Source organism: Dendropsophus ebraccatus, chromosome 6, assembly GCF_027789765.1.
Source record: "Dendropsophus ebraccatus isolate aDenEbr1 chromosome 6, aDenEbr1.pat, whole genome shotgun sequence".
Lineage (NCBI taxonomy): Eukaryota > Metazoa > Chordata > Amphibia > Anura > Hylidae > Dendropsophus > Dendropsophus ebraccatus.
This window is the reverse complement of record NC_091459.1, coordinates 32,257,395-32,277,455: the sequence shown is the minus strand read 5'-3', so window position 1 is coordinate 32,277,455 and position 20,061 is coordinate 32,257,395. Positions and strand designations below refer to the sequence as shown.

The 20,061-nt window shown below is 46.6% G+C and overlaps 1 protein-coding gene across 1 annotated transcript in view; it reads left to right on the top strand.

The window, feature by feature from the left end:
- The window catches only part of FAXC (failed axon connections homolog, metaxin like GST domain containing), a 28,089-nt gene extending 8,620 nt beyond the window's left edge, over positions 1-19,469 (top strand). Inside the window, exons 3-6 of the mRNA XM_069973601.1 lie at positions 12,023-12,219; positions 12,331-12,548; positions 14,069-14,185; positions 18,516-19,469. Coding sequence (XP_069829702.1) covers positions 12,023-12,219; positions 12,331-12,548; positions 14,069-14,185; positions 18,516-18,805 — 822 coding nt within the window. The 3' untranslated portion in view covers positions 18,806-19,469. The remainder of the gene's footprint in view (positions 1-12,022; positions 12,220-12,330; positions 12,549-14,068; positions 14,186-18,515) is intronic.
- The last annotated feature ends 592 nt before the right edge of the window (positions 19,470-20,061 follow it).

Genomic DNA, 20,061 nt, shown 5'->3' with positions numbered 1-20,061 from the left:
GTGTATAGTTTGGGGGTCCTGTTTACCTGTAGTTTAAAGTTGGTAGAGGTCTTGTATACCTGTAGTGTAAAGTTTGGGGGTCCTGTATACCTGTAGTATAAAGTTGGTGGAGGTGCTGTATACCTGTAGTATAGAGTTGGTGGAGGTCCTGTATACCTGTAGTGTATAGTTTTGGGGTCCTGTATATCTGTATTGTATAGTTGATGGAGGTCCTGTATACCTGTAGTGTATACTTTGGGATCCTTTAAACCTGTAGTATAGAGTTGGTGGGGGTGCTGTATACCTGTAGTATATAGTTCATGGAGGTCCTGTATACCTGTAGTTTATAGTTTTGGGGTCCTGTTTACCTGTAGTGTATAGTTGATGGAGGTCCTGTATACCTGTAGTGTATAGTTTTAGGGTCCTGTATACCTGTAGTGTATAGTTTGGGGTCCTGTATACCTGTAGTATAGAGTTGGTGGAGATCTTGTATACCTGAAGTATATAGTTTGGGGGTCCTGTATACCTGTAGTATATAGTTGGTGGAGTTCCTGTATACCTGTAGTGTATAGTTTGGGGTCCTGTATACCTATAGTATAGAGTTGGTGGGGGTGCTGTATACCTGTAGTATATAGTTTGGGGTCCTGTATACCTGTAGTATATAGTTGATGGAGGTCCTGTATACCTGTAGTGTATAGTTTTGGGGTCCTGTATACCTGTAGTGTTCTATAGTATATAGTTCGGGGGTCCTGTGTACTGTATAGTTTGTATAACTATAAACTGTATAGAAATAAACTGTATAAACTGTATAAACTGTATAGTTTGAGGGTCCTGTATACCTGTAGTACAGAGTTGGTGGAGGTGCTGTATACCTGTAGTATAGAGTTGGTGGAGTTCCTGTATATCTGTAGTGTATAGTTTTGGGGTCCTGTATACCTGTAGTAAATAGTTTTTGGAGTTCCTGTATGCCTGTAGTGTATAGTTTTGGGTCCTGTATACCTGTAGTATAGAGTTGGTGGGGGTGCTGTATACCTGTAGTATAGAGTTGGTGGAGGTCCTGTTTACTTGTAGTGTATAGTTTTGGATTCCTCTATACCTGTAGTGTATAATTTGGGGTCCTGTATACCTGTAGTATATAGTCGGTGGAGGTCCTGTATACCTGTAGTATAGAGTTGGTGGAGGTCCTGTATACCTGTAGTGTATAGTTTGGGGTCCTGTATACCTGTAGTATATAGTTGGTGGAGGTCCCGTGCACCTGTATTGTATAGTTTTGGGGTCCTATATATCTGTAGTGTCTTGTATACCTGCAGGGTCTTATTTACCTTTGGGCACTCGGGGTCTGCCTAGGGCAGCACCTTGCATGGGGGCAGCACCAGGGAGCAGGGGAAAGGAAACTACTTTTTAATTTTTTTTTATTTTTCTAGTCTTCCACCTCCTGTTCAGACTTGCCAGAAAATCTAGTGTCTTTTCGAAGGGGGGTATGGTAATATTGGTCAGGTCTGGTGTGGCAGTGTCATCCAGTCACAGTATGGCGGTATTGGTCAGGTCTGGTATGGCGGTGTTATCCAGTCACAGTATGGCAGCATTGGTCAGGTCTGGTATGGCAGTGTTATCCATTCACAGTATGGCGGTATTGGTCAGGTCTGGTATGGCGGTGTTATCCAGTCACAGTATGGTGGTATTGGTCAGGTCTGGTATGGCAGTGTTATCCAGTCACAGTATGGCGGTATTGGTCAGGTCTGGTATGGCAGTGTAATCCAGTCACAGTGTGGCCGTATTGGTCAGGTCTGGTATGGCGGTGTTATCCAGGCACAGTGTGGGGGTATTGGTCAGGACTGGTATGGCGATGTTATCCAGTCACAGTATTGCGGTATTGGTCAGGTCTGCTATGGCGGTGTTATCCAGTCACAGTGTGGTGGTATTGGTCAGGTCTGCTATGGCGGTGTTATCCAGTCACAGTGTGGTGGTATTGGTCAGGTCTGGTATGGCAGTGTTATCCAGTCACAGTGTGGTGGTATTGGTCAGGTCTGGTATGGCGGTGTTATCCAGGCACAGTGTGGGGGTATTGGTCAGGACTGGTATGGCGATGTTATCCAGTCACAGTATGGCGGTATTGGTCAGGTCTGGTGTGGCGGTGTTATCCAGTCACAGTTTGGCGGAATTGGTCAGGTCAGGTTTAGTGCTTAGGGCAGCAGCAGCTGGTGATACTGCCCTGTATACATGTACTGTATAGATGGAGTAGGGGGCCCTGTATACCTGTAGTGCCCTGTATATACATGTACTGTATAGATGGAGTAGGGGGTCCTGTATACCTGTAGTGCCCTGTATATACATGTACTGTATAGATGGAGTAGGGGGTCCTGTATACATGTACTGTATAGATGGAGTAGGGGGTCTACCAGTTATTTCTGTGGATGTTGTGAGGCAGCTGCCCTAGCAACCACAGCTCCCTGTGAAAATGAAAGCAGTAATCCTATTGGTTGCTTACGCTCCCAACTGCCATTTACTGTTGGGCAGCAGCAGCTAATTATGTCACCTGTGTGTGCAGATTTTCCCATTCATCTCTATAGGGCGGTCTTCCGCATCCCCTTCCTCTCGTGTACATCTGGCAAGGACAGTACCTTCGCTCTTACCTGCCCGGGCACCCAATGTATCTGTGGGCCAAATTTGGGGTCAAACGGTTCAGGCATTCGGAAGTCTGTATGGGACAGATGGACAGACAGACAGATAGACAGACAGACTTTCATTTTAATGATATAGATATATGCAGAATATAACAATAAACATTCAGCAGTTGACCATTAGTATACCTGTTTCTAGTAAGTGCTTGTTTGTCCTGGAGCAGCAGGGAAAGAGAGAGAGACCCCAGGGTGTTACATGGCCTCATAGAATTCTCATTATAGTAGAATTTGCCCCCGCCCACTCTATGGATTCTATTATAAAGGTTGCCATACATCTTTAATAAAGTGGAGCTAACAGTTATTTCTCCCATTCTCCCCATTCCGGTGTTCTCTTTGGGGAGGAGGCGTGGTAATCTGCAGCTAATCTCTGCGCTGTGGCTTATCTCTCAGAGAACAAAGGGGTCATGCAGTGATTTTCCATCATGCCCAACCTCTGTCTCGTGAGGACCCCTTTATACTGATGGCTGAACCCACCATGAGTGGGTATTGAGCGTGGACAGAAAAATGTAGCTGCCAATTGTGTTCAATATTTTCTTATTATAATTCCAGGCATCCTGATTATAAAGGTCAAAGTCGGCATTTTGTGGTTCCCATGAAAGAAAAAACGTGACAAAAGTTCTGCCCATTGTTCCTTTGGCCAACTTTCTCACAAAAAATGGCTAGCCCTTGTGGAGGTAGGATTGGACCTGGGGGCCTTCCAAGGGGTTAGTTGGTGCACAACTTGTTTAAGGACCCTATTACACCAAGCGATTATCGGCCGAACTTGGTCAATTACTGTCTGTTCTGGTGTATTAGTGCCTATTAAAAGATCACGATCACTCAACATGCACAATGTCGGTTGATCAGGGTCTTTCAACAGGTCGAAAAATCCCTATGATGATAGCGATGGTCTGCTTCAAGGTAATAGGAGTGGCAGCCACTCTCTTCAATGGACCAACCAGACGATCTAAGGATCGGGCAGCCCCTCCAGCTGCCAACCGTGGCCCCCTCATTCCACAAGACAGCACAGACAGCGAGCAGAGAATGAGGAGCGATCACTGAGCTGACAGGTCGGTGCTTGCCTCCTCCTCTTAATCGTGCTGTGTGTACAATCCTTTGCCTTCTCCACCAATTGATGGGAGAGAGAGCTGGCTCAGTTGCAAACTACGAAAAAGGTAATTAAAGGGGTTGGCCACTTTATAGTAAAATAGTTCAGTGTATAGTATTAGTAAGTGTACTCACTATACATACTGACAGCAGTGTAACGCCCGGAGTAGTGGATCCACTGGACCGGCACCAGCGATGGCACAAACCTCACCAGGGAGCGGAGTCTAAGGGGCCGCTGGTTTTCACCAGAGCCCGCCGCAAGGCGGGATGGACTTGCTGCGGCAGGCGACCCCCAGGTCGCTACCCCTGGCTTGGTTGCTGGTGTCGGCAGGCGAGGCGTGGCAGGAGATGGCACAGGCAATAGTCTGCAGATGAGAGAGCACGTGACCGGCTGGACACGGGAACAGGTGGAGTGACAGGGGAACAGGAACCAGGAACGGGGACTTGGGACCAGGTAACGGACAGGACTCAGGAACAGGGACTTGGGACCAGGTAACGGACAGGACACAGGAACAACAGGGAGCTGGGCCAAACGCTATGGGAAGCATGTAGAGGCTCCAACACAGGGGACAGGGCATGCTGGGATTTATAGGGGAGTGATTGGGTGCAACTACCAATTAGGAGCGCACTGCCCCTTTAAATCTGAGACAGCCGGCGCGCGCGCGCCCTAGGAGGCGGGGACGCGCGCGCCGGCCGGCACAGCGAGAGACAGGAGCGTGGAGAGGTGAGGCGCCCCCCGGGGCCGAACGTGTAGCAGCGCCGGGTCCCTGCACAGGGACCCCGGCAGCTGCATGAGATGGAGGGAGGTCGCGGCGGCGGCCCGGAGCACGGGACGCCGCCGCGGCCGTGACAGTACCCCCCCCCTTTGGCCTCCCCCTCTTTCTAACCTGCAGGAACCTCTTGATGAGATCTTGGTCCAGGATGTTAGCCTCGGGTTCCCAGGACCTCTCCTCAGGACCAAATCCTTTCCAATCCACCAGGAAGAACCTTCTCCCTCTGACAGTCTTCATGGCCAGAATGTCTTTAACAGCGTAGACGTCGTCAGAGACGGCTTGAGGAGCAGAGAACGAAGACTTATCTGAGAACCGGTTCAGAACCACAGGTTTTAAGAGGGAAACATGGAAGGAGTTCGGAATCCGCATAGTGGGGGGTAGGCGGAGCTTGTAGGTGACAGGGTTGATGCGTCTTAGCACCGAGAAAGGACCGAGGAATCGAGGACCCAACTTGTAGCTGGGAATCTTGAGTCGGACATATTTGGCCGAGAGCCAGACTTTGTCACCTGGGAGAAAATTTGTGGCAGGTCTCCTCCTCTTATCAGCCTGATCCTTCATGCGTTTAGAGGCTTTGAGTAATGACTGTCGAGTTTGTTCCCAGATCGATTGCAGGTCAGATAACAACTCCTCCACGGCTGGGACCTCGGAGGATGGAGAGAGAGGCAGAGGAGGACGAGGATGATGCCCGTAGACCACATAGAAAGGAGACTTGCCAGTGGAAGTCGAGTCCAGATGGTTATATGAGAATTCTGCCCATGGGAGTAGATCGGCCCAGTTGTCTTGGCGGCTGGAAACAAAATGGCGTAGGTAGTTACCCAGAATCTGATTGACTCTCTCCACTTGCCCGTTAGTCTGAGGATGATAGGCCGAAGAGAAGTCCAGCTTCACTTGGAGTTGCGAGCAGAGGGCACGCCAAAACTTAGAGACAAATTGAGAGCCTCGGTCGGACACAATGTGAAGAGGAAGTCCATGCAGGCGGAAGATGTGTCGGAAGAACAACTGAGCCAGACGAGGAGCAGAGGGCAGACCAGGAAGGGCCACGAAGTGAGCCATTTTGGAGAAGCGGTCCGTCACCACCCAAATGACTGTATTGCCCGCAGATGGAGGTAGGTCTGTGATAAAATCCATCCCAATGTGGTGCCAGGGATGGTCCGGGACTGGCAAGGGCAAAAGTAGGCCGGCAGGTCTTTGACGGGGAGACTTATTCCTGGCACAAACTGCACAGGAAGCCACAAAATCCTTGACATCCTGGAGGAGATTGGGCCACCAGTAGTGACGGGAGATCAATTGCCCGGTCTTTTGGGTTCCTGGATGCCCGGCTACCAAGGAGGAATGCCCCCACCTCAAGATGCGTTTACGGAGTGCGGGGCGCACATAAGTCTTCCCGGGAGGCAGTCTCTGCAGAGCAGAAGTGGCAACTGGTACTAGGCGGTCGGGAGGTATTATGTGACGAGGAGATTCCTCTTGCCCCATGACATCGGATGCTCGGGATAATGCATCGGCCTTTAGGTTCTTCTCGGCTGGACGGAAGTGGATGGTATAGTTGAACCGAGAAAAGAAGAGGGACCACCGAGCCTGCCTGGGATTGAGGCGTTGAGCCGATTGGAGGTAGAGAAGGTTCTTGTGGTCCGTGTAAATGTTAACAGGGTGTTTAGCCCCCTCTAGTAGATGACGCCACTCCTCCAGTGCCAACTTAATGGCCAGGAGTTCGCGGTCCCCAATGGTATAGTTCCTCTCGGCAGGGGAGAAAGTCTTGGAAAAGAACCCGCAGGTTCTGGTCTTGCCTGATGTGTCCCTTTGCGAGAGAATGGCTCCTGCGCCCACAGAAGAAGCATCGACCTCGAGAGAAAACGGCCTGGAGACATCCGGGCGGACTAGAGCAGGAGCAGAGGCAAAGGCAGACTTGAGGCTATTGAAGGCTTGTTCGGCCTCTGGAGGCCAACGTCTGGGGTCCGCCTTCTTTTTAGTGAGAGCCACAATGGGTGCGACCAGGGTAGAGAAGTGAGGGATGAATTGCCGGTAATAGTTGGCGAAGCCCAGGAAACGTTGGATAGCTCTAAGTCCCACAGGGCGTGGCCATTGAAGGACAGCTGCGAGCTTGGCTGGATCCATTTGTAGGCCCTGATCGGAGACGATATAGCCAAGAAATGGAAGACTGCGCTGATGGAAAACACACTTCTCAAGCTTGGCGTATAGATGATTGGCCCGTAGTCTTCGTAGAACCTGACGCACTTGTGCCACATGAGTCTGCTGGTCCGGGGAGAAGACCAAAATGTCATCCAAATAGACAATGACGCAGACATAGAGGAGGTCTCGGAAGATATCGTTCACGAATTCCTGGAAGACCGCTGGGGCATTGCATAGGCCGAATGGCATGACCAGATATTCGTAGTGCCCATCCCTGGTGTTGAAAGCGGTCTTCCATTCGTCTCCTTTACGAATTCGGACCAAGTTATACGCTCCCCTGAGATCCAGCTTGGAGAAGATCTTAGCTCCACGAAGACGGTCGAATAGTTCCGGAATAAGCGGAAGAGGATAGCGGTTCTTAACAGTCACCTTATTTAAGCCCCGATAGTCTATGCATGGGCGGAGGGAACCGTCCTTCTTCTGAACAAAGAAAAATCCGGCGCCAGCTGGAGACGTGGATTTACGGATGAAGCCCTTTTGTAAGTTCTCCTGGATGTAGGAGGACATGGCTTCAGTCTCGGGCACAGAGAGAGGGTATACTCGACCACGAGGAGGAGAAGCCCCTGGAAGGAGGTCTATAGGGCAATCATAGGCCCGATGGGGTGGTAGTGAGTCCGCCTCCTTGGCCGAGAAAACATCGACAAAGTCTTGGTAGTCCTCCGGTAGCCCGGATAGAGGCTTGACATAAGCAGGTGACCTTGTAGAGCACTTGGGTTGAGGAGATCTCAGACACCGGTTATGACAGTCCTGACCCCAGCTGAGAACCTCCCCAGTTCTCCAGTCCAGCTTAGGGGTATGGAATTGCAGCCAAGGAAGACCCAGCAGGAGGTTGGAAGAGGAATGGCGCAAGACATAGAAGGAGATCTTCTCCTGATGTAAGGCGCCCACCTGGAGGACTAGGGGTGCCGTCTGGCTGTACACAGCTTCGGAAAGAATCTCCCCCGTAACCGAAGAGATAGACCGGGGTTGGGCAAGCTGGATAACGGGTAGCCGCCATCTTTGGACCAACGAAGCAGAGATGAAACTGCCAGCAGAGCCAGAGTCGATGAGGGCAGTAGACTGAAAAACTTGCCCTGAGGGTGTCTGGATGGAGACGGGCATAGTCAACCTTGGAGAGGTGGCATTCACACCTAGGGAGGCCTCTCCCACCGGACCTAGGTGCGAGCGTTTCCCGGACGCTGAGGGCGTTGGGGACATCTCTGCCGATAGTGATCCGCGCCACCGCAATAGAGGCAGAGATTTTGGGCCAGTCGACGGTTCCTCTCATCAGTCGTCAGGCGAGCACGTTCCACCTGCATAGGAACCTCTGGAGGCGACTGGGACATGGGAGCCACGGGATTCTGGAACACCGGTGCCAGCCGGGGATGGCGACGGGGCAGACTCAGACGCCGTCCTTGCCGGACCTCCTCCTCTCTCTCGGCGAACCTGGTGTAGACTCTGGTAGCCAGTAGGATAAGTTCGTTCAGGGAGGTAGGCAGGTCCCGGGCAGCGAGCACATCCTTCACTTGACTGGACAGGCCCTTTTTAAAGGTGGCAATAAGGGCGGCCTCATTCCAGTCTAGCTCCGCAGCCAGGGTGCGGAACTGGATGGCGTAGTCACCAACGGAGGAAGTACCTTGGGATAGATTGAGAAGAGCAGTCTCAGCTGAAGACGCACGGGCAGGTTCCTCAAAGACAGAGCGGAACTCGTCCAAGAAGATTCGGAAATTGGCAGCAACCGGATCATTACGGTCCCATAGTGGTGTGGCCCAGGCCAGAGCTCGACCTTCCAATAGGCTGATAATGAAAGCCACTTTAGAGCGCTCGGTGGCAAACTGACTGCTTAAAAGTTCGATATACATAGTGCACTGGGTCAGGAATCCTCTGCACAACTTGGGGTCACCTCCATATTTACTTGGGAGAGCCAGTCGTAGTTTTGAAGAGGTTGCCGGTGGTGATGACTGCTGAGCTGTGGTATGCTGCTGTACGGCTGCAGTCAGTTGTTGGATCAGCTGTGACTGTTGCTGGATCTGTTGAGCCTGTAGGGCGACCACTCGGGCTACCTCACGGATATCAGGCACCTCGCCGGGATCCATGGTTGGAGCCTACTGTAACGCCCGGAGTAGTGGATCCACTGGACCGGCACCAGCGATGGCACAAACCTCACCAGGGAGCGGAGTCTAAGGGGCCGCTGGTTTTCACCAGAGCCCGCCGCAAGGCGGGATGGACTTGCTGCGGCAGGCGACCCCCAGGTCGCTACCCCTGGCTTGGTTGCTGGTGTCGGCAGGCGAGGCGTGGCAGGAGATGGCACAGGCAATAGTCTGCAGATGAGAGAGCACGTGACCGGCTGGACACGGGAACAGGTGGAGTGACAGGGGAACAGGAACCAGGAACGGGGACTTGGGACCAGGTAACGGACAGGACTCAGGAACAGGGACTTGGGACCAGGTAACGGACAGGACACAGGAACAACAGGGAGCTGGGCCAAACGCTATGGGAAGCATGTAGAGGCTCCAACACAGGGGACAGGGCATGCTGGGATTTATAGGGGAGTGATTGGGTGCAACTACCAATTAGGAGCGCACTGCCCCTTTAAATCTGAGACAGCCGGCGCGCGCGCGCCCGAGGAGGCGGGGACGCGCGCGCCGGCCGGCACAGCGAGAGACAGGAGCGTGGAGAGGTGAGGCGCCCCCCGGGGCCGAACGTGTAGCAGCGCCGGGTCCCTGCACAGGGACCCCGGCAGCTGCATGAGATGGAGGGAGGTCGCGGCGGCGGCCCGGAGCACGGGACGCCGCCGCGGCCGTGACAAGCAGCTCCCTGTGTACCTACTAGAGCTAAAAGCAGACTCCCCTCCTCCCGGCTGTGCTGTCCTGCTCTGTAGTAAGTCTGTCCATAAGATGGCTGACATGGAGGAGCATGTGACCATTTCCCGCCCCCAGTGTCCACCACTGAGCCTGTATATGTCTATGAAGGACACTGGGGGCAGGGCATGGTCACATGCTCCTCCATGTCAGCCATCTTATGGTACACAGGGAGCTGCTGTCAGTATATACAGTGAGTACACTTACTGATACTGTATACTGAACTATTTTTTTATAAAGTGGCCAACCCCTTTAATCCTAATGTAAGTGGGTGTGGAATATACAGTATCCATAGTCATTTACAGGGTCAGTGCGGTGCCAAAGGTTAGGCTCTCACCAAACATAAAGTATTGGATATCCTAGCAATATGCCATCAGGAATACCCATTTATTGAGGGAAACCTTTGTTCTATAAATTGCAGTTTCCTATAAAGGTACTTATTGATAAATCCTATAGAGAACCAGAAAGATACCAAATATAGCAGGGAGACACAGACCTCAGTGAGATAACATTGTGCTCCTGACTGCATTATGTCCTCAGATTGGATAAATCTATGAAAACAGCACAAAGGAACGGCTAATGGACTTTCCGAATTATCTGTCGTCATGAATAATATATGAAGCAGTAAACAGAGCATAAGATTTCTGTGGTTAGAAGAACAGAATGTAAGGAATCTACGAAACTTTACATCAGTATCGCTCAATGCAAAGTTTCTCTTTTACAGCATGATTTTGGTATTATAGCATTGAGGCTTCAGTCATTCATATGACTTTGTCATGTATAATTTTATATTTCATTATTTGACTATATTCCTCAGCTTTAAAGGGGGTGACCAATTTGAAGTCTTCTTTGGTTACAAGTATCCACAAAAAATTGTGTTTTACTGATGGGACCCTAGGGACAGGATGTCATCTGCCAATAAGTGTTTAAAGGGGAACTAGAGTCATCTAATCTGCTGATATGCCCCTATAGTGCATGGGACGCTGAGGATGAAGGTATGTCTTTACCTTCATCCTCAGAGCCGTTCCTGCGCATATGTTAATGTAATTGTGTCCCCGGTAAGGCTGTTTGAAGCACTACCCCGCCCTCTGATCCACCTCCGGCCGACCCTCCTTTTTTAATGATTATTAGTGGAGCGGGCCAGACCAGAGCTCTGGGGGCCATAGCCCCGTCCCAGTGCTCCTAACAGCCTTACCGGGTCACAATTGCAATAACAACTGAACAGGAACGGTGCTGAGGAAGAGACATACCTTCATCCTCAGCACCCTGTGCACAATAGGGGGTTATCAGCAGGTTAGATTAATCTAATCTGGTGACAGTTCCTCTTTAAAGGGGTACTCCGGCGCTGCAAAAAAAAAAAAAAAAATCAATCATAAACATAGTTTTTACATTTACCATCCCTCCTGAGTTTGTCTCTGTTCGAATTTCCCATTGTTTGCAGGTCCCTGAACCTCCAGTTGGTGTCTTTATTTTTTCTTCACTTCCTGGTTTGGGCTTTCCCATGATGCACTTTCTCTCCTGTAATGTCTAACTGACTGTCTTAAACTGTTAGGTGGCTTAAAGCTTGCTCAGCCAATCAGAGCAGAGCAACCAGAGTCATCTCGCAAAGGGAGGCTGGCCTAACAGGGCTTAGACCTGCCTCCCTTCTGATGATGTCATTGTCACAAAATGGCTGCCACAGAAAAGCCTGGGGTCAACAGTCATTAGGTAAGAATGAGTTTACGTCACTTCCTGGTGGGGGGTTGAGGGGGGAAAAGATAGGGAAGGGGGGCAGATAGGTGTTATATAACTTTGTAATGTGTTTCAATTACTGGGAAAAAGCTTTTCGCTGGAGTACCCCTTAATGCACCATAGGACAACAGGAGAAATGTAGCATTATATGGTTCACATTGAAATTGGGAGATTCTCTTTGTAGATGGCCTCCTCTTTGGCTAATGGCTTGCACTCCACCCATGTTCTGTGGGTGCTATAAATAGAGATTATCTGGCTCCTATCTTCCCAGTTATAGGCTTATTCAGCCCAGGAGAGGCCATTGCTAGTGTGAGAATGCTAGAGTAGGACCATGTCTCTGAGGACACCTTAACGTGGTGACATGGTACACTCTGTTTGATCAAATGGTTTGCTAAGATGCTCATTTTTAATATCTATAGAGTAGGTTTTTATTGTGTGCATATCGGGGGGAGTATGTACAGTGTGTAAGCACTTGCACCTGCAGGTTGCTGTTGCACTTTCTGTCTCTATGACATGTCAAAAGTGTTTTGTAATGACAGTGACACTGAAAGAGTAGTTTGAGATTGGAACTAAATTCCAGCAGATGTGGTTGGTGGATATTTGTTTACAATGACCGTGGATGTATCCTTAAATAGAAAGGAAAAAATATAAGGACAGACCAGCTGGACCAGGTGGTGTTTTTCTTCGATGTGTCCAATGCTTGTTCATGATGAAGAATGTAATAGTCCATTTTGTTTGTTTTTAGAACTATTTTGATGGGAAGCTGTCACCTCAGGGGAAAATGCCTTGGATAGAATACAACCATACAAGAGTCTCCGGTACTGAATTTATTATAGACTTTTTAGAAGAAAAACTTGGAGTCAATTTGAACAAAAACCTCAATCCTCATGAAAGAGCTGTTTCCAGAGCAGTCACTAAAATGGTTGAGGAGCATTTCTACTGGTGAGTCACGTAGCTGGATACCGGGAAGGGGCCCTTTAAGAAGACCTGTATTATATTAGATGGGGCTCTGTTATGGATTTTGCATCGTGTTTTATTTTTTTTTTATTGCAGGACATTAGCCTATTGCCAATGGGTGGACAATCTACATGAGACTCAGAAGATGATCTTCATTCCTGGACCACTTAGTGACTTATTGAAATGGATTTTGTGCCACTTGACAAAGGGCATTGTGAAACGTGAAATGTACGGACAGGGTATTGGACGTTTCTCAGAAGAAGAGATTTATAGGTTAATGGAGAAAGACATGAGATCACTAGCTGGACTTCTGGGTAATATTTTCAACACATTACATTTCTTTCCCTTTCATTTCTTTATGTCACAACAAAGATATAGGGGCACATGTATCAATATTTTGGATAATCTGAGGCTTTTGCACATGGCGTAAAATTTTGCACAAGATGTATTGCACTGTTTTTGAGGAGTCGGCACCAACTGCTTGGAGGGGGCGTGGTTTCATGTTAGCTACTTTATTAGTCAGATTTATCACGTGCAATTTTTATTTTTTTTTTGTGTGCAAAAGATTGCGCCACAGTACTCCAGTACTACCCTGGTGTCGTTTTTTGGCCAAGCTGGTATAGGCAAGAAATTGGGCACAAAATTTACACACGATTCAAGATCAAGGCCAGCGTGCCTACTGATAAATTTTGGGCAAGGTCCAAGGGGGTTTTGCGGGCTTTGTGCAACATGGAAAAAATGCGCTTGTGCAAAAGAAATTGGGCAGATGATGAATGCATTTTCTCCATTATTAGTAATAGAAGAAAAAGGCATTCTATTTTCCGAAGCGTGTTCTACTAAAAACCAAGGGGGCGATTTTTGAGGACTGGTGTACTCATATGCCCGTCCTATATTAGGCCCCGACCCATTTCCCCTGGCCTAATTTACTAAGAGGCCCACGTCTCTTAGTGCCCGAGTGCCCGAACCTGCGCCTTGTGTACCAAATATACACCTGCTTCTAGCAGGTGTAGATTGCTATCATGGTTTACACCTGCAAGCAGGTGTAAATCATGATAGATGAGGCGCAGGAGGAGGCCACACCTTGCTCATCAGGCGAGCTGGGGATATATGGCAGGCATATGCCTCTGGCGGGACCTTCATAAAAGTCCCCCCAAGTGTTAATACTTACCTGTACATTTTAGATTTAATTTGCTTATCTTTTGAGAAGGGATTTGATCTGATTTATCTGCTTTTCTTAAAGGGAACCAGACAGGTTAGTAATGCAGTCCAATGTGTAGGCATCATGTCATAGAGCAGGAGGAGCTGAGACAATCAATACCGTTTTGTAGGAAAAGTTCCAGAACAATTAGTAATTTATTAAAGGGAAATCTGTGCTCGCTCTGGACTAAGTAGTCAAGTGGGCAGTCCTCTCAGTTATTGACAGCTCTCCCTATATGCACAATTATACACAGATAACAGGAATAAATGGCAATTTATATAAGAAATAGGGGAAGACAGGTATGTGTGTTGGTGGTGGTGGTGGGGGTAGGAGGGCTGGGCGGGAGGGGGGCGTTTTTCTATTATACCTGAGGGAAACTGAGCCAGATGGCCAGACATATGGGAACGAGTCTTTAGATAATAACTCTTACTCATTACATAAGCTTCCAGACACTTTTTAGAACAATGTTGTTGTATGTGACATTACTGGCTTTTGTGGGAGAGCATTAACTAATTGTAGATAACCCTTTCCTATACCATTGTCTGAATCACATGTTCTACACAATGTAGGACTATGATGCCCAGTATGGGTAACTGATAAATTCTCTTTCTTTAAAGCAACTTTTTATTTCTGTAGGGGATAAAAAGTACCTCATGGGACCAAAGTTTTCAACATTAGATGCTACTGTCTTTGGACATTTGGCTCAGGCAATGTGGACCTTACCAGGAACAAGACCAGAGAGACTAATAAAAGGTAAGCACAAGTGCATTGGAGAGGATTCCAGCTGTGATGTGTTCTGTGAAAAAAAAGACTAATGTAGGTCTCAAGTGTAGCAATTCTTTCCGCATATTTAGATATAGACCATCTCAGAAGTGCCATTGAGTTCAGGTGCAGGTCTCTGAGAGGCTACTGCTTCACCTATAAGCAACTTGCAGAATTGCATCAGTCACTCACAGTAGTGGTTGCCCTTCGTCTGCATTGATCCTCGTGGTCGCTATGCCAGTAGCTTTCATGGAGTACTGATCCTTAGCTGCAAATATGCAGCTTGCACCTTTTATTTAACCTGCACAACACAAGGGTGCAGCACAGTAATGAGGCAACAGAATGGGAATTACAGACCCATACCAAGTTTTTTTTTCTTTTTGAAAGGGGGTACCAATTTGATGGTTATCAAGAGTATACCTGTTACATAGGGTAAGAGACAGTGCAGCCTTGTGCTCGCCTTGAATTGGGCCGTTTGTCTGCAGCACATCCTGACATCCTGACATGGAAGCTGCTGAAATTCCTCACTTCCTGGTCCACTCCGTCTCTACTGCTCTGCCCTCCCCCTCCCTTCTAGGAACAAAGTCACATGATCTTTGTCTCTTGCCAGACAAGCTGTAACACCTCATCTGTAACCCCGCCCACCATTGACATCACACAAATCAGTGAGCACCTGGCCTAGGGGCAAGGGAACAGCAACAGCCTCCTAAGCAGTATAGGGGAAAGGAGACACAGTTGTTTCATCTCTGTCTCTCTTTCCAATCTATCAACATCGCGCGTCGGACTCTCCAGTCATTCTCTATGAGAGTTGGACTCATCTCAGGAGCGCGCACACCGGGCTTCGGGCGCTGAAATCGGCGCGATCAGGTACGTATAAGGTGCTCTAGCGGGGGGGGGGGGGGGGGGGGCTGGTCGTCACGGGGGGTGACAGGTCCTCTTTAAGATGTAGGTTCTTTGTGGACAGCAGTACCTGTCAATAACAGAAAAACCATAACCACAGGTACGTCATTTAAAAGTACCTTTTTGTCCTGGGGATATGAGGGTTACCCCCTTACTACCCTGCTGTCTATCTATGTGATATGTGAAACCATCATTTTACGTAAAATAAATAGAACATAAAAGCCAGATGTCACTTTCTTGTTTATTGCAGGATATGGTGTTACCACCTGATAGGATGCATTGTTGGTGCTGTTGTCAGGGCCTTATGTTGTTATGGCTCTGCATGACTCCCAGGCAGCTCCAGAGCTATTATACTATGCCTAGAGCTGTCACTGAAGATAAAGATACAAAGGCCAGCAGGCAGGGTAGCCGGTGCTGCTACACTGGGCCACATAGCAGAGAAGGAATAATGTCCACCACAGCCCAACCTCTGCTTCCAGAGCGGAGGAATGGTTGATAAAGTAAGCAACAAACTGTAAACAGGGGGAAAAGAGGAGCAGCAAAAAGATGAAAAGGACACAAAATTGAAAATTAGATACATTAGCAAATGTGTATAACCTACAATTTAGACACTGGAATCATGGAGGTAGGAATATTTTCTTGGTAAACCAACCACTTCAGATGCCATCCATATTTTGTGATGCTTTACTGCCATCTAGTGTCTAATTGAAAAAATACAGTACAATTTGTGAAGTGGTCAGTTAACTGTCTACAGTAGCTACATGTCACAGTGGAATACACCATTCACAATCTAATCTTCCTTTTAATTAATAGGATCTTACCTATTCTGCTCTCCCTTATTGAATCTATGCCTGTACAGGATAAATCATTGTTTGGTGTCAGTGACTGTTCATGGATGTGTGAGACAGGCCAGAATCTTCACTATATCTTATAAGGCTGGGTTCACACTGCGTTTATGCAGTCTGTTTAACTGATCCATTTTTAAATGGTTATTCTTAAAGTACACAAAAACGTGATCAACCACGGATCCAAGTGGATAACACACAATTGCATCCCTTTTTGTATCCATTTTTCATCCATGCTTTTTAATAAAACGTTTATGTTAAACGGACTGCAAAATCACAATGTGAAGCCAGTCTTACCTGTAAAGTTACTAGCTTTACATAATAGAAATCAATAAAAATCAAAATATTGTGCAGTCTCTGACTTAACTGCTTAAAAACATGTGTAAGTATAAAATTCCCCTAAAATATAGAGCCATTTAGCAAAGAGAGTTTGACTGGTAAAGAGGAAGGTATAATCAGAAAATTAACTATTGTTTAAATCGTTTTTATGTTAAGCATATTTTTTAAGAATTGTTATTTTTAGTGGTTTTTTCAAATGCTCAATTTTACTATCTATATTATAAATAATCCTGACATCTTGCGGTTTTTCTTCTCACCACTAGGCCTAGAACTAAGCTGAGACTTCTTGTTGTGTTCATAGTGATAAGAGGAGGCTGCTGTAAAGTGATCTGTACAGCATTGCAGCACCATGTGACACCAGTAGATAGATAATACCAGCTCCCTGTGGAATGACCTCTTCAAAGGTCACAGAGCGCGCTCAGTAATATTTCACATTAATCTCAATGAGAAAAGTCCTGTCTATTGTCATCTATGTCCATGGTGCTTGCTGTAAAGCATATCACTTAATGCTGTTAACAGTTCAGACAAGATGGCAGACACCAATAATAATAGACAAAAAAATAAGTAAAAACAATAATCAGAAAATAGAAATAAATTAGAGAAAAAGAACAAGTTCCAGCATCTGGGTCTAATCAGTAAGAAAGTAGTCCCTTGATCTTATAGTCAACAGAAAATACAGGAACTGTTACTTCTGAGAATTTCACTATAAGTCCCTTCAAGTCATATAGAGGTAACTGTTCTATACATATTTTTTTTTTACACGAAAAGCAGGATCAGATCCACCAACTTTGCCCACCAGATGAAGAATCTCAGAGAGAGATACCAGAGATGGTTAACATCGTTTTACTTGTAGCCATAAGGTGCCTCTTTCATGAATGGTTAGCAGCGGCCACTCCAGACATCTCTATGGTAGTCTCCCACCTTTTTGGGGTAGATAGAATTTTTGCAAAAAAATCAAGGCATGAAAAAATTCTTGTTGCCAGACGTTCCTAGAGACCCGCAACCAAACATGGGAAATCAATGATATAGTTCCCTATTTGGATGTACTGAGTGGTACTGTCAAAACGACTGCCAAAACATTAGGAGCTCTTCATCTGCAGCGAATGGGTAAGAGCCGGGGGGGGGGGGGGGGCTGTCTAGGTGATCGCTAGATTGTCTAGGCAGCCCATAGAACATAGTCAAGGTGGTCTGCTGCCACCGCTCCTATAGCATGGAGTGGCGGCAGCATATTGCTGCTATCGTGATGATTTATTTTTCAACATGTTTAAATACAACGAAAAGCCGACATGTTTGCAGATCATTACCCTCTATTACCCAAGGTGATTAGCGGCCGTAACGGCTGATAATCACTTTGTGTAATAGGGCCTTAAATACCACTGTTTGTCTAGTTTGATTTGGCTACATGACGGATTTTGTAGAAACTTATCTATCTATCTATCTATTATCATCTATCTATCTATCTATCTATCTATCTATTATAATCTATCTATCTATTATAATCTATCTATCTATCTATCTATTATAATCTATCTATCTATCTATCTATCTATCTATCTATCTATCTATTATAATCCATCTATCTATTATCTATCTATCTATTTAAAAAGAAAAAGCAAGCAGCACTGCTTAGGTAGAGGTTGGGTGCCAGCGGTCCTGGATCCTGACCCGGGATCGTATTCAAATAGCAGCAAGATAGTCCACGGCACTCACAAGGTTGAGGTGAAAAAAGTTCAGTGATTTATTTGTTCATTACACAACCCTGATTGGACTTTACACATGTGTGATATATTTTATTAATTATGCAAACCAATCACCTCTGTAGATGTGTGTATTTAAACTGAGCATGTATTTCACTTTGTACACTTGAAGATGGTAACGTGAGGTTACCTGAAACGTCTTGTTGTTTGGAGTGCTGTGTTACGATGAACAAATAAATCACTGAACTTTTTTTACCTCAACCTTGTGAGTGCCGTGGACTATCTTGCTGCTATCTATCTATCTATCTATCTATCTATCTATCTATCTATCTATTATAATCTATCAATCTATCTATCTATCTATCTATCAATCAATCAATCAATCATAACATGTTTGGACACCGGATACATACATAAAAATATATGAAAGCATATGTAACATTAGCATCATAAACAGCTTCATGGGTTTTGGAGAAGTACAAGACTGTTGCATTAAAAACTCTTTTTTTACACCTTCTTTGGTCTTATCCTTCCTTGCAGGGGAACTCATCAATCTTGCCATGTACTGTGAAAGAATAAGAAGGAAATTCTGGCCAGAGTGGCACGACGACAACGATAACTCACTATATGAGACCGATGACAGTGGAGAAGACAGCAAGACGCACACTCCCATGCAAGACTTCAGCTTTTATTCACGGACAGGAACTTTTGACGACGAGGGGACAGAGAACAGCATTTCCCGAACACCAGATACTGATTTTACAGGACATTCCCTCTTTGACTCGGACTTGGAAATGGATGAATTAACAGATCACGAGCAATGCAAATGAAGCACACAATCTCCCCTTTTTTGTGAGTTACCTGGTAGAACCCTGTCCTAACATTATAGTAACAGTACAGGTTTTGCACACATCATTGGTTTATAAAAGCCTTATATCCGTCCGAACGATGCCACTAGAACATACAATCCGCTTTGTTAAGACACTGAGACGTTTGAATATTCCATTATTATTGTGTGTTAATGAAAATGACAATGATATTCAATCTGCGCCTTTAAAACTTGATCGTAGCTATTCTGTATGTCTCGCTACCATTGGTGCAGGCATTCAAGTGGTTAATCGGAAAAAAAGTTAACTTTTGTAGCTAAAGTGTCTATAGCGCCGTAGCCAAAATTGTTAAGAGATATAAGTCCAATGAATGTGAGTGCTGTCAGTACGGTGATCCATAGTCAGTGTATTGCTTTGCACTTTTGTTGCTATTACTGGGAAGACATATTATTGGTGCATTAAGTACCTTGAATCCAAATGCTGGTTTTATGCACATGTATATCAATGTAATTTTTTTTGTACTTTAAGACATTCCTCCTCCTAAAGTAAACATATTTCAGAGTAGAGCTATAAAAAAGGCCTAATGTACCCCATGGGCCCACAGTGGTCCTTCTAACACATAGCGGGGAGATTTATCAAACTGGTGTAAAGTAGAATTGTCTTAGTTGCCCCTAGCAACCAATCAGGTTCCACCTTTCATTCCTCACAGACTCTTTGAAAAATGAAAGGTGGATTTTGATTGGTTGCTAGGGGCAACTAAAACAATTCTACTTTACACCATGAGGGAGATTTATCAAACATGGTGTAAAGTGAAACTGTCTCAGTTGCCCCTAGCAACCAATCAGATTCCACCTTTCATTTTCCAAAGAGTCTGTGAGGAATGAAAGGTGGAACCTGATTGGTTTCTAGAGGCAACTGAGCCAGTTTCACTTTACACCATGTTTGATAACCCGCCCCCCCCCCATGTTTGATAAATCTCCCCCATAGTCTTAAAGCAGGTACATTGCTTTAAGATCATTACATTAATAAACCGCCTTATGGATGCCAGTGCTGTGGTCCTTTTGTTGAATCTGCCCTCCCCTCTGTGACGCGGCTCTTTTATAATCAATAGACCTGCGTCACAGAGAGGAGGGGGTTTTGTCACACTGGGGGCAGGCAGGCCCACTTCTATTGCTTCAGGCCTGGCCGGTGATTGAGAATAGTCCCATCGCTGTGCACTTGGCACTGTTGGACAGTGGCACTGGCATCCCCGCACCAGT